This window comes from Hyperoodon ampullatus (genome assembly GCF_949752795.1).
Source record: "Hyperoodon ampullatus genome assembly, chromosome: 3".
NCBI classification, from domain to species: domain Eukaryota; kingdom Metazoa; phylum Chordata; class Mammalia; order Artiodactyla; family Ziphiidae; genus Hyperoodon; species Hyperoodon ampullatus.
Genome location: NC_136916.1, coordinates 137,239,736 through 137,255,554, shown reverse-complemented (window position 1 = coordinate 137,255,554; position 15,819 = coordinate 137,239,736). Strand labels below are relative to the sequence as shown.

The window sequence follows — 15,819 nt, the reverse complement described above, 5'->3', positions numbered from 1 at the left end:
AAAGAAAACCATTAGCACCTATAAAATACAATCTAAATCTTTTCTATGATTTATCCAACTGCCAAATGAAATATTCTTCCATTTAGATAGGATTTTTTTTAATCCTCATTATCCTTGAGATACCGTGAAATGTCTGAAAGAGGTGAAATTTCAAAGTTAAGACAGACCAGACCTGTGTTCAAATCCCTGCTCTCCACATTTGAGCTGTGTCATCTTTGGAAAGTTATTTAATCTTTCTGACCCTCACTTTTCTCTTTAAAGTAGAATAATAACAGTTACTCCATCTGGCAATAATTTAAATGAGTTAACACATGTAATATACCTAAAAGTTACATTTCCTTCCTCCTTGGTAATTTGGAAAAGATGTTATAAAAAGAAAAAAAGTTTGCACTTGCTGCTCAGTTAACCTGAAAAGTTCTTCTTTGTAATCTCTTACCCACTAAAAATTAGTTCTGATTTGCCCACTAAACTAAAAGCCAGAAAGCTCCCCCCTCCCCAAATAAAGCTGAGCTAGAAAAAGACAGCAACAAATAATATAAAGAATCTAAACACAGGGAAAATATATGAAGGTATTATTTTTAGAGTATTAAAATGTTTTCATATGTTACAAACGTGAAATTTCACATACCATCTCTTCTTCTTCCTTTTTGGCCTCCTTTTCCTTCTCTTCATCATTTTCTTCAGCTGGGCCAACTTCATCATCACTACTGGATGACTCAAGGATTTCATTTATATCCATTTTCCAATTATCAGGAACAACTCTAGTTTTTAAGAAGATGCTTGCTTTCTGCAGCCCTAAAAGTAAAAATGTACTTCAGCAGTTGTTACGGAATTAGAATTAGCACCACAGAATAATACAAAGCCATGACATTCAGAGTCAGAAGATCTGGATTCAAATTCAGCTGTCATTTCTAAAATGATACAGTAAATTTGAACATATAAGTTATAATATTATATTAATGTTTACTTTTCTCTAGGGAATACTGCCAGAAATGTTAGTGATAAAACACACAAAGAATTAAGGTCAAATACTTTATCTAGATATTAAAAAAAGGCATTAAAGAAGAGTGGATATCAACTCTAAACAGTTAAAATGGCACCAGAAAATATTCAGTCTTGCTTTTGCCACTAAATTTGCCATTTAGAGTCACATCATGAAATAATAGGTTGATTCATCCTTATTTTACCTGGTTTAGCAGAGAGCTCAGATTCAGGTAGACTGAGAATGTCTACTTCCTTGATATCCTTTCTTGCTATAGAATAACTAATTATAGAGAAGAATAAATAGGAGGGAAACCATTATTAAATAAGAATTATCACTTAAAGAGTCATGTTAACACACAGAAAATATAAATCTCAAAATCAAAATTATTTTACCTATAAATTGTTTTAAGAAGACCATGTATATCCTAATCCTCAATAAAGGGCAAGAGGTAATATAGGCAAAGCTAATATCTTAATTCTAAAGATTCACATACTCAAAGCACACTAATTTGAGAGCCTCACATTTGTAATATTTCAATTTATGCAACCCTCTTACCTACAATATGGGGTAGTTTATACCAGCATGGTGTTTTCCTTATAGTGTCTATTTTGATCTTTCATATTTCTCAAATTTACTATTCAGTTCAGTATGAAAAATTTAATAGATGGTAACATTAAAATATTTTTATCATTGTAAGATATATTATGGTATCAAATTTTTCACAGAGAATCACAACTCAATAAATACATAATTTTACATTTTTTGGAAACAAAGCAAAGTTGAAGTGAAGGAAGGTTTCTAAAACTCTGACCTTTTTTAAAATTAATTTTTATTGGAGTTCAAAATCTGACTTTTAATCAGAAAAAAAGTCAAAATAATTATTCTAGTAATATAAATTCTATTAAAAGTAAATTTCATGTTTTATAATATGAAATAGTACGCATAATAAAAATAAAGAATTTTTACAATTAGGGCTTCCTTCGTGGCTCAGTGGTTAAGAATCTGCCTGCCAATGCAGGGGACACAGGTTCAAGCCCTGGTCCGGGAAGATCCCACATGCCGTGGAGAAATTAAGCCCATGCGCCACAACTACTGAGCCTGGTCTCTAGAGCCCGTAAGCCACAACTGCTGAAGCCTGCACGCCTAGAGCCCTTGATCCACAACAAGAGAAGCAACCGCAATAAGAAGCCCAAGCACCGCAAAGAAGAGTAGCCCCTGATCACCACAATCAGAGAAAGCCCGCACACAGCAATGAAAACCCAACGCAGCCAAAAATAAATAAATAAATTAAATAAATTAAAAAAAGAATTCTTACAATTAAAGAGAAAATCAATACTGTTTTATTTTAAAACTTTTTGAATATTATTCTCACATATTGTTGTTTAGTTTTTATATAAAAATTTTAGGGACTTCCCTGGTGGCACAGTGGTTAAGAATCTGCCTGCCAATGCAGGGGACATGGGTTTGAGCCCTGGTCGGGGAAGATCCCACATGCCACGGAGCAACTAAGCCCATGCGCCACAGCAACTGAGCCTGCACTCTAGAGCCCGCGAGCCACAGCTACTGAGCCCACGTGCTGCAACTACTGAAGCCTGTGTGCCTAGAGCCCGTGCTCCGCAACAAGAGAAGCCACCGCAATGAGAAGCCCGCGCACCACAACGATGAGTAGCCCCCACTCGCCGCAACTGGAGAAAGCCCGCGCACAGCTACTTAAGACCCAATGCCGCCAAAAATAAAATAAATTTATTAAAAAATTTTTTTTAAAAATAACCTACATTACAAAAAAGTCAAAACATATTAGGTAACAACTTCTCAGTTCATGAAATGATTAAACTTTAAAACATAAAGTCTTGATTTCCATTTTTTTCTCCCAATGTAACACTATTAAGTGATTCATTACTCACAATTTAGAATCGATAAATGACCGAATTAAACATTGGTCTTTTTTCACTGTGATATCATCATTACAACTGGGAGATACTACCTGAAATATAAAATAAAAGCAAATTGATTACTACTTTCCCTACTCAAAGAAAGAATATATTTTTTAAAATAACAATTCTGGATCCCCTAACTTCTTGAAATGATTATATTTGACAAGAAATAGGTTCATTGTCAACAGCTTCCAAACCATAATAAATTACTTACAAAAGATTGCCTTATAATTTTTCTTTAGTATATTGGCTTTCTAGATATTTAATATACACAGTCATTAGATAATAAAATGAATAATTAATGAAATATAAACCATAATGTGACCACTTTAAAAATATTAGGATTTATTCTAAGCCAAATAATAACTCATTTACTGTCCAAAAAACAAAATGTATGATCTATGATGAAGACATGCCATATTATGATTTTTTTAAATGCACTTAAATCAGTATCAATTTTGAAATCTGGCTATTTGATTAAAATAAGCACCTAAGTTCCCATTCTTAACAAGGCATGTATAATTTTTAGTATTTAAACAAATCAGAGAAAATCTGAGTGAAGAACTTTTAAATTTCTTAACTTTTAAAAATAACAATGTCCTAACATTTGTAACTAACCAATCTCTGTATATTCTTTACAGAATTTAATATTTAAAAAACATTAAAGGCTACTAATAAATTGTTGAACTGTACCTGCTCAACATTAGCCCCTCTGTGGTAATCTAGCACCAACCACAGAACTTTATGCAATGATGGAAATGTTCTCTGTCGGCACTGACCAATATAGCAGCAATGAATCACATGGGGCTGAGCACCTGAAATGTGGCCAGTTCAACTGAGAGACTGAATTTTTAACTCTATTTAATATTAATTAAGTTACAATTTAAACTTAAATAGCCACACATGGCTCATGACTGTCACATTAAACAGCGTTATGTCCAGACAATCAAAAATTCTTGGCAGTTGTATCAGCTGTTTTAACATCAGATGGTATTAAATGTTTTTTTTGTTTGTCTGTTTGTTAGGTGCTGGTGATTACTAGACTAATAATATAGTTGTGTCTGCCCTCAGGAGCTAACACTGAAATGGAAGGGTAAATACAAAAAGATATACAAAAAAAACATAACGAAGGCTAAGTACAGTGATACCAACTAGGCATAAGATAAAATATCAATAAAAACACCTAGGAGGAAGATTTAACCAGACCTGGGAAGGGAAAATGTGTGGCAGCAAAGGCTTAAGGTAAGTCTTAGAGGATGAGTAGACAGAACCCAAGGCTTAATTACCTCACCTGTGAACCACTCTAATGGCCTCCAAATTGATTGCTATCACCTCCACTCCTTTCAACAACAATCCATCCACCATACCACTGTGTCATTAACATTCCTAAATATGCAGCTCAAATAATGTCACTCTTCTGCAAAATTCTATGCAGAACTATGTCCAGGTTCTTTAGATGAAATTTTAAAGACCCTTCTGCCCTCGATCCAAATTATTTCCCAGTCTTCTTTCCTATTATGCCCCTATTCACATCTAATATTTAGCCAAAATGGATTCCCAGAGCAAATAGTTTCATGAACAAACCCCCTTCTTTCCTATTACTTATTCTGTTTCTTCTAAGAAAGTTCTCTAGTGAAGCTCTGCTAACTAACTTTAAATCCTTCAAGGCTCAGCTCAAAAGCTTCATGAAGGCTTTTTCTTTTTGGATTTCTTTCAAATAAATGCAAGGTCTCAGGACAAGAAGTCCTAATATTGAATGTATACTATTTTATATTACAGTTACTTGGATTATTCTCTGCGGTACACTAAAATCATCAAATGTAAGATTGACTCTTACACTGACTCTTATTCATCTTTTATTTTATCACCTGGGAAATGATAAACCTGTTGAGTAAATAAAGGCTTTTTTTTTTAATCTCTTGACAAATTATGACCTGAGTATTCTGAATCCAAACTCATTTATTTGTTGGCCTATACAACTGAAAGGTTCGAAGGATTTTCAGACTTTTCCTATGTGAAGTAAATCTACTACATAGGAATTGAGTAATGTATTTACATGAACGTAGAAATCTAAAAAAAAAAAAAAAAGGCCTCAGTTCTTTAAAGGAGTCTAACCTAATTTGGGAGGTATTTTGTGCCAAAATTATTATTAGAGATTTAACTGATATCAAAACTCAGAGAAGAAGGGGCATACTTATGTTAAAGTGGTTAGGGGAGAATCTGCAGGAAAGGCAGGACCTGAGCTGAGCCTTAAGACATATTTAAGAGGAGAGGAGTAGGAAGAAGAGAAAGGGGAGACAGGTATTACCAAGTACTATTGATTCCTCTTGTGAAGTAATTCTCTGGCCCATACCTTCTCATTCCTTTCCCAAGTAAGCAAAAGTCAGTTTTCTCTACCAACCCACCCAAGATTTGCCATTTCTAAAGCCTAGGTATATCCTTCCTTTCCCTAAAACTCTTTGTCCTATTCCAGTGTCTGCACCAAAAGTTTTTAAAATTACTATATAATATTTAACTACTACACAGTCTTTGAGATGTGTATAGTAAACTCCTTGAGGGCAATGTGTTATGTCTCATACCTCTTTCTTTTTTTTTTAAGGAGCTTAGAGCAAAGCTGAAGTCACTGCAAATCCTTAGTAAATACTAATTGATTTAAGGGGTAAAGGACTGGAGGAGTGAAGTGTCTTACACAGGGAGCAGTTAAGAAAGAGCCTAAATAGGCAGCTTACACTGAAAATGAGAAACAAACTAAGAGCTAGGGATGACCACAGATATCCATCTAAAAATGCAGAATTGATTCATTAGGCAGAGTCAGTGCCGGTATTTTTTTTTTGAGAATGGGACTATCATAATTAAATCAATGTTTTAAAATTTCTCTATAAAAGTTACTTCTAGAAAATAAGTCTGAATTTAGTAAAGAAAGCATTCAGGCATCAAGAGAAGCTGGTGGTAGGTACTATATATCAGGTGAAAAAAGGTGATGGGAACAGAGTAAAAACAGACCACTGGACACATTTTGAAGGAAAAACTGACAGATCTCAATAAATACTTGGTTACAGAGAATTAAAGAAAGGAAATAACAAAAGAAGACAGTGAAGTATGTGGGACCTGAGTAGGATTGCTCAATTTTGCAATGAAGTCCAAACTAAATTTGTGTAACACTCTCAAAATATTTTAAATGCTTTCTTAAAATCCATGTTAAACAAATACTTTAAATGGTTAATTAACTCTGCAAAGAAACCATACTTACCAAAGCAGGATACCATTCACTCTTCTCAGATGTAGATACCACACTTACAACTTTTCCTAATAATTCATCATTGAGACGTCGCTTATCTTCATCTTCCTCTTCACTACTTTCTTCTTCTTTTTCATCTTCATTACTAAAAGTTAGAATAACTTTATCATGATCTTAACATCAACCATTTTTGATACAGTCATTACCCCAGGGTAGTACTCTCTTCATTCAAGTTGGAATTGAAGAAATGGATACTTCCCTAGCCCCAAAGAAGTAGTCCTGCGCTGTCCATGGTAACTCTGAGTCCACTTCACTAGATCAGTGAGGACCTGGACTTAGACTCTCATGCCAACCACTGGCTGGGACAGAAAAGTTATATCACCAGGAAGTATTTACTGTGCCAAATACAGTTTAAGAGATTGCCCTTCCACTTTTTATGTATGCCAGGTTCCAGATAATATAACTCTAATTCTCCAACAGGTTAGGAAAAGATCTCACCAAACACATCAGGAGGTTTATTTAGATAACCTATCTGGATAACTAACCAATCAGACAAGGCCACAATGAGGAAAAATCTACAAAACAATTGGCCTGTACTCTTCAAAAATGTCACTGTCATGAAAAGACAAAAAAAGGCTGAGGAACTTTTCTAGATTAAAGGATACTTAAGAATCACATAAACTAAATGCAATGCATGATCTTGGATTGAATCCTGGAATCAGGCGATGGTATAAAGGCTATTATTGGGACAACTGACAAAATCTGAAATATGTACTATATATTATCAGATAATAGCATTCTATCAATGTTATCTATTCTGAATTTGATAACCATACTTTGATTATATAAGAGAATGTCCTTGTTCTTACATAAACTATTTAGGGGTAAGAAGTCATGATGCTTGCAACTTCCTCTTAAATGGTTCAGCCAATTAAAATTATTATTAAATAAAAAATAATTATAATATATGTACATAAAGACAGGAAATGATAAAGCAAATGTGTCAAAAAGTTTTAATAATTTAGTGAATCTGGATGATGAGTATATGAAAGTTTATTGTATTATTCTTACAATTTTTAAACTTGAAATGTTTTTGAAATAAAAAGGCTAAAAAAACACATATACGCACATAACATAGCAAAATAATCCTATCAATTAAGGAATTTGGCAAAGTAACTCAAAACAAAAATAGCCTTTTTTAAAAAGGGGTTGAGATCATTATTCCTATTACTTTGTCCAAGAATTAAGAACAAAGTCTACTCAGGGTAAAATGTCTAAAACAAGGATACAAGATGCTGTGGAAAGGTCACCCAAACAAATTTCACCACCGTAGAAAAACCACTTATTTAATGTTGTGATAATTGTAATGTTACTGTACATGAAAACACTCACACCGGCAGAGAGGACCTCCTTCCTCTGTTCGTCTTCTTTGCAATTACTGGAGTTCCAAAATGCTCTGGATTTGTTAATGGAAGCTGGTCAAGCGTCTCGATAAGAAACAGACAAATTAAATCACTTTTTGCTTCTACATTAGTAGCTGTTGTTCAATTTAAAAAGTCCATCCATGTTACCCTACCTCACTCTCAGCAAAATGTCTCTCTCCTTTTAAGCATAGTGAGGTACGTCTCAATGTTCTCTCATCACCATCATCAAACACTGCAATAGGCAGAAGATATCAGAGAATTTATACACACTTATTGCTATTTACCTGGGGCTTAAGAACCATTATTTATTAGTTACGCTTCAAAACCTTTTAAAATATACACATATTTTTCATTCTAGAGATACCAAACAAACACAGGTTAATGGCTGCCCCAAACTGCTTAAGTGTCTCCATTCACTTTTTCAATCTCTATCACTATAGAACGGCCTTCTTAAACCATTAGCAACCTAGTCAAAGCACAGATATTACATTACCTTTAATCTTAGAAGAACGAGCAAAAACCTGGTTTAAAAAAAAGAAGTATCATGGGTTTTTTCGCAACAGTTATCAATGGAGTATCTCCAATGTCCAGAAACTGTCTGACTGCTCGTAATGCTGTTGGTTCACTCTACTTCTACTTATTTGCATGATAACCTAATACAACAGAAGTACTGGCTGCCAAATTCTAAAGTCATAAGATTCAACTTGTTTCTTTTGCTAGAGGAGGATGCAAGAAGTTTAGAAATAAAAGTTCAAACACCAGAAATAAGAAAATTTTTTTTAATTCTAAAAAATAAGTCGTAATTGCACAGAAGCTTTCTCAAGTTTTTATTTCTACTACATTTAAAAGAAATCACACTACTTGGAAACTGTGTAAATATTTCAAGAAAATAGGGGCAAGGAATTTAACAATTTACCACCAATGCTCTTCATATATCTAGCTATATATATTATTTTGATAATTTTATAGGTTTAATTTTCCAGAAAGGTACTGATTTTACCATCTAATATTCAAAGAAAATTTTCTCAGAAGATACCTGACACCCAGCTTTATGAAAAAATAAAATACAAGAAGACAGAATCCTTACCTCTGATACTTAAAATACATATACACATAAACAAATGTTTATATATATTATGGAAAAAGCATATATACAGGAAAGCATACAAAAACAAAAGGGATTATTATTTTAAGATTTAATCCTAATTTTTATAATTCTACATGTTTTTCAATTTTTTAATGTTTTTCAATTAAACAGAATAGATTAATGTTAAGAAAGGAAAATTCTATATTATCTTGATTTAATATCTTAAAATCTTTACCTTGTTACCTATATAATTACAATCCTGAATTTTTTTTAAAGGGCTGCTTTATTAGCAAAAACTTTGCCTTTGAATCATAAACTTTTTTCATGGTAGAAACTTAACTATGTAAGAGTACTCAACTTCTTCAATATTTATCCACCTCACTCAGTTCCTTCTCTTAGACTAAAGACACCTAGTTTAGATTCTCTTACATGCAGGAGACAATGCAGAGAATATTAAAAGCTCCTGATGCACATATTTAAAGAACCATAATAATTCCGCAAAATCATCTGTGTTATACACTGTCAATGATGCAGAAATTAATGACCACCTGCAGACACAATGACAGGATAAAACACAACATCCTCCAACAATTACATCACTAATCTACACTTGATTAACACCGGTTTAAACATTTGTATCACAATTATGATTTATATGGTGTCATCGAGTCTGATAAATAAACCACTGCTCTTCGAAAAATTCAAAATCATGAAATTATCATACCAAACTTAAAATAATTTTTCATGTTATTATTAATGTCCATCAAGTATGCTAAAGAATAAAACTTAAAAGTTCCAATTTTCCTTAATGCCTACAAGACCAAAGATGGTGACACTGGACACACACATATACACTATATACACCACATTTAAGTGGTGGAGGTGTGAGGAAAGAAAATGAGAATATAAGACAAATGACTAATATCAAATTTATGAAACAAAATCTTTTCCACAATATTTTATTATTAATCAATGGCAGCCCCAAATCAAAATGCTCTGATGAGAAATTTCAACAATTTAACATTCTGAGTTCTTGTTTTTTTAAAATATTCACCTTGAAATATACCAGATTTTTGAAGGAAAAAATTAATCTCACTTCAACACAATTTTACCATGGTTAGAAATAAGGTAAGGACCAAAGTCAACTGTGGTACAAATAACCCTTTTACATTTTTTCACAGGAACCGAACCCCTTCCAACTTCAAATGAACAAAGAGAAACAGAATTTTCTCTGTTTCTCTTAAAAAAATTTTTAAAGAATTTTTTAATTCATAAAACTATACAAAGGTATGTATTTGAGTACTTTATACAAGCTTGTTGAGCCATATAACTTCTCAAGATTTTCTGAAAGACAAACAGAAAATGTAACAACATAGTGGACCTATTTAATCATGACATCCCTGATTATCAAAATCATTAAGAAGTTCCATCTAGGGCTTCCCTGGTGGCGCAGTGGTTAAGAATCCGCCTGCCAATGCAGGGGACACCAAATCGAGCCCTGGGCCGGGACGATCCCGCATGCCACGTAGCAACTAAGCCCGTGCACCACAACTACTGAGCCTGTGTTCTAGAGCTCACAAGCCACAACTACTGAAACCCGCGTGCCTAGAGCCCATGCTCTGCAACAAGAGAAGCCACCGCAATGAGAAGCCCGCACACTGCAAGGAAGACCCAACACAGCCAAAAATAAATAAATAAATAAATAAATAAATAAAATTTTAAAAAAGTTTCGTCTAGGGAATTCCCTGGCAGTTCAGTGGTTAGGACTCTGCACTCTCACTGCCAAGGGCCCAGGTTCAATCCCAGGTCGGGGAACTAAGATCTCACATGCCATGAGGTGCAGCCAAAAAAAAATAAGTTTCCTCTATAACTTCCATGTTAGAAATATCATCTTAAAGAACACATAATTTGAAGGCATTGAACACTGACTCTGGCATTTTGATAAGAGTTAAATAATTAACTGGTGTGTGTATATTAAGCTTATTTTTGGTTCAAGGTGTATACTACAGCATGACAAGAGAAAAAAAGTCAGAGTATAAGGATTTAGTAATTATAAGATATGAAATGTCTTATACTTGCCAAAAATGGCACTTGAATAGATCACTCACTGAGTGCAAGAGACCAGATACTACAAAAGTTGTATCTCTGTTAGTATATTACATATAAATTCTAAAACCTAATTTGAGGACAATGACAAAGCTAAGACTCTCTCTATAACATTAATCATACTAGATAAAATCATGCTAATGGAAACAAATATACAAAGCCTGACCCTAAACTGTTAGAATTCAAAGAAACAAAAGTAACAGGGATCTAATCTAACTACTAAATACAAAAGATTTACCTGTTATCATAGCACTGTTAGATGCTGGAGAATAATAAGATAATAACAACAGTAAATTAACTTTATCTATCCAAAGATACAATTGGCTATTACTTATTAAGCTTCTACTATGCCCTGATCCTCACAGCAGCCTCTACAGGGTCGGAATCACTATCTTCCTTTTATAGATAAAGAAATTGAGAATTAGAAGGTTCATCTATGAGCTACAATTTAGTTAAGGGGGGATCAAAATGAATTAACAAACAGGTAAGAAACAAGAGGCATAACATGAATACTGGGAAGAGAGTTAAGAATTCTGACTTGATAAACAACAAGGTCCTGCTGTATAGAACAGGGAACTATATTCAATATCCTGTGATAAGCCATAACAGAAAAGAATATGAAAAAGAATGTATACATATGTGTAACTGAATCACTTTGCTATACAGCAGAAATTAATACACCGTAAATCAACTATATTTCAATAATAAAAATTAATTTTTTTAAAACCCTCAAACTTTATCTTGTTAATAAACAAAAAATAGACAAAAAAAAAAGAATTCTGACTTGATGAAAATAAGTATTATTGTTATATCTGTTTATACCGGTAACAATTAACAAAACATTTCATGTGATACAATAAAAGCTTTAAAATTAAAAATATAGGGGCCTCCCTGGTGGCGCGGTGGTTGGGAGTCCGCCTGCCGATGCAGGGGATACGGGTTCGTGCCCCGGTCTGGGAGGATCCCATATGCCGCGGAGCGGCTGGGCCCGTGAGCCATGGCTGCTGGGCCTGCGCGTCCGGAGCCTGTGCTCCGCAACGGGGGAGGCCGCAGCAGTGAGAGGCCCGCATACCGCAAAAAAAAAAAAAAATAAAAATAAAATTAAAAATATATGCATACCCTAGGTAAAACCAATAGTTCTGTTGCTCATAAAATCATCTGTGATAACTATAGAAGCCCCTCAGCAGCTAAGATCAAAAACTTCAGGAATCTGGAAATTTAAGAAATTAACATTCAAATGTATAATTATGTTAACAAAATATCATGAGAATGTTAAGTCTTACAGAAGGCTATTTAAACAATGGGTTAAAGCCTATCACAGGACTAGACAGACTTGTTACTTAGTACTTTTTTTCTTAATGAATGATTTTCTAGTCAGGGGAATAACCACTTGGATTTGAAAACATTTTCTGGTTGATTCTGGTTATAACAACATTCGTCATATGCAGTTCTAATCAAATTCAAAGCCTTATAAGCCTACAGCACATTCTACAAAAGTCAGGCCAGTCACCAGGTTAATGTAACCCTCCTCTACTCCTTTAACTTAGAATTTGCATGAGATCTGATAAAACTGATGTGCAAAATAAGAAGAAGATATGAAAAAAATCCAGAAACTTAAAAAGCATGTCACAAAAATATATCAGTGATTGAAAAGATTTTACTGTTAAACTTGATGTATGATGTGTTTACATACATTTATATATAAATTATTTAAATTAAAAGCAACTTTCTCCTTTACATTTTTCTTATTTTTCAAATACAATGTGTTATTTTCATATTCTAACGAAGCAAAAGAAGAACAGTTTTAGAATGTCTTACTGACAAGTTATATTTGTCAGGAATTAAAGACAACATTCAAGTGGAGATATGAATTCTAATCCCAATTTTGGTATCTTCTGAATGGCTGGACAGATAGCAATACACTTCCATACATTACAGGTTCCTTATCTTTAATGCAAGGAAAAGAACTGCCAAATGAATAAACTGCTAGGAAGCATTGTTTTATGATAGGAAGGGGAAATATTTCAAAGTCTCAAAAAACTTAAAAATCCATGAACTGGTGCTATTTATTGTTCAACATTGGAGAGCAAGGTATTATTAGATTTTTTTTGAGTTATATTAGATCCATAATCTTTTTCAAAATTGGTCATTCAGCTATAATGTGAAAAATTAATACCTATATTATATAAGGAGTTAATAACAGTTCCTCAGATAACTTTTGATCACTGATAATTATAACTCCTATTTAATCCAAATCAGCGGTATGTTACCCCCTTTTGTTTAATTTTTAAGAGCCTGACATAATTTCAAGTTCTTTTAAAATCAAAAAACATCGAGACCATTAACAATACTTTGAATACTTTCTGATTCTACCTATATAACACTTTGCTAGGAATTAGAAATCAATAAAAATTCCAGAAAAGAGCAATTAAGTAGTCACTCAATTAAAGAAAATTATAGAAAGTTCGTGACCTGTGAGAGATTACACATTTTATTTTGCCATCTTTTAATAAGGATCATTCTTTACGTGGCCTACATCCTTCAATACCTAAACATTCTTTACAGCAGAGTGCTATACTGAGTATACTTAAGAGAATAGTGCCTCTTAACATCTTAAAATTTTTTGGTCACTGTCTCTCATTACACAGATGCAAAAATCTTAAGTATTTTGGATTCTTCTCCCCTAACTAGTCTCTGTTTCTACAAATGTGGTCCATTTTTCTAAGTGTGTACTAACTTCATTAGATTCAGCCAATGTGCTTATAAAAAAGAAAGATTCTTGGGTTGCCATCCCAGACGTACTAAATTAGAGAGATTTGGGGTCCTCAAATCCTTGTTTTTTCAAATGAGCACCAAGTGATTCTTATGTACACTAGTGCTTAATATATGAACCATATGCAATTAAGATTCTAAGCTCTTTGAGAACAAGAATTATACAATTTCTTCTGTTATTATCTATTAAAGAAAATCACCACAGAGAATGCTCAGTAGCAACTAGTTTTCATCAATACTAAAGTGCCATTCATGTAAAGGACAGAGATTGCTATTCATAATTGAAGGATTATTCTGGGGTGCAGAAAATCCAAAATGTGAAAACCTGAAAAGTACTGCTGCTGCAGAAGTGTAAGCATTACATCAGTAAAACTTCACAAGTATTGTGAATGTAACCTTGATATTGGGCACCAAATAGGATGCATGTTAGTATTCAAACATGCATCATATTATTTCCCATGATTCTGCACACATCAACTCCTGTCATTTTTACCACTGCTTTAATATAGCAAAATTGTATCCATTTAAAATCTAAGAGTGAATTTTAAGCTTTGTTTTTAAATCTCTAACAACTATCAACAGTCACTATTAAGCCTCCTAAAAATATATAGTTCAGAATAATAGCACCATTGTGAACCAACACCAACTTGTAGGAGGTCTAAGAATAAAAATGGTTAGAAAATATTAGGTACATACAGCACATTGCTACTACTAATAGAAGCCACAGAGTAAGACACAGGAAGTACAATTTTCAACCAAAGCGTGTTCTTCACAGCTTTGAGCATCAACTACAGATGAATGATGTTTACCCAAGGCAACAAATCAAGTAAACTAAAAATAAACCTAAAGGGTCATTTCTTTACCTTCTGCAAGGAAACCACAACACTATAATTACATCTGTTATACCAAGACATAAATGTAAAAACCAAATAATGCTATAGACGTTCAGTGTAAAGCCAACGATTGGATGTTATCCACAGGACTGTGTAGTCTGAAAGTAATCAGAGGAGACTTGGAAATCTTAATTATTGCTATTCTCATCAACATAATGACAGGAACAATATAAGTACTACATTTAGGTTTTCATTTACCTGCACTGTGACACTTGTTGCTACTCACTACAGTAAAGTTTTTTAAAGCCAGTATAAGCTTATGCATGAAATGTTAAGAATGAATTCACATTAGCAGCATATATATCTTTTGTGAAAGGTGTTACTAAGAGAGTCCTGGCTGCATTGAAAATCAAAAATTAAGCTATGATCACCTAGGCTTGAATCTACTCTGGCCCAAATTTTTTTAGTTTGTAAATTCTGTGGTAATATCTATAGTACCTTTATATAAAATAGGCAGCAATACAATAAAAGACTGCAACTATGCAATTTTAATTGTAATTCCAGAAAAAGTTTAAAAGTCTGAAAACTCACAATACTAAGTTGTATTGACTTTTCTAACGGAAGAAAAATAACCATATAATTTAACTTTCTTGAAGGGAAATATCAAGATAACCTAAAAAAGAAGTACATTCTTGGATGAAATAGCCATAAGTGGCCAAGTTACTATAAAGAGATAATTAGGTTTTTTTTCTTACCATCAGGGTGTCATTAAAATTTTAGCTATCAATATCAAGTAAACTGACAGGAAAGAATACATATTTCTCTGCCAAGGTAATGATTCAATGAATTTACAAAACAGAGAGATAGATACGAAACCCACAAATTAAATCCTCTATATTAAATTACCTAACTACCTACCCACAGTATACCAACTAGCATCTGTCAACTTGCTGATAACAGCTTCCTGAAAGGATCCATCAGATGTCCTTGTTTCAACAATGGCTCCAACCTAAAACAAAAAATCCAAATTTCATCACCAAATTTAAACAAACAAACCAAATCACTCATACCAACTATATGACCTGGGTTAAAAAAATGTATCTGTTTATGGTAATTCTACCTTACATTGGCTTAGATCTTTATCATTTATAGTGTTCATACATTTACCATGCAATTCAAGTCTCAAAATGCTTAGGCTTAAGTAAGATAGCTATTATTACCCCTATTTTACATGTTGAAAATTGTGGTTTAGGAAGAGAGAATAATTTGCAAAGAGTCCAGGATGAGAACCCAGTCTTTCAAGTCTCATTTCAGAGCTTTTTTTACTACATGATACTGCCTTCAAGAAAATTGTGGAATGTAAGAACCAAAAAACCATAGGACAGCAAAAACAGCTTCAATTTTCTTTCATGTAAATATTGAATATTGGATTCAGCATTT

At 33.2% G+C, this 15,819-nt stretch overlaps 1 protein-coding gene across 1 annotated transcript in view; it reads right to left on the bottom strand.

The window, feature by feature from the left end:
- The window catches only part of ARID4A (AT-rich interaction domain 4A), a gene marked incomplete at its 5' end in the record, with an annotated part of 54,514 nt that overhangs the window by 34,295 nt on the left and 4,400 nt on the right, over window positions 1-15,819 (bottom strand). Inside the window, 7 exons of the mRNA XM_079699177.1 lie at window positions 629-795; window positions 1,188-1,264; window positions 2,890-2,969; window positions 6,170-6,302; window positions 7,550-7,644; window positions 7,734-7,813; window positions 15,298-15,388. Coding sequence (XP_079555303.1) covers window positions 629-795; window positions 1,188-1,264; window positions 2,890-2,969; window positions 6,170-6,302; window positions 7,550-7,644; window positions 7,734-7,813; window positions 15,298-15,388 — 723 coding nt within the window. The remainder of the gene's footprint in view (window positions 1-628; window positions 796-1,187; window positions 1,265-2,889; window positions 2,970-6,169; window positions 6,303-7,549; window positions 7,645-7,733; window positions 7,814-15,297; window positions 15,389-15,819) is intronic.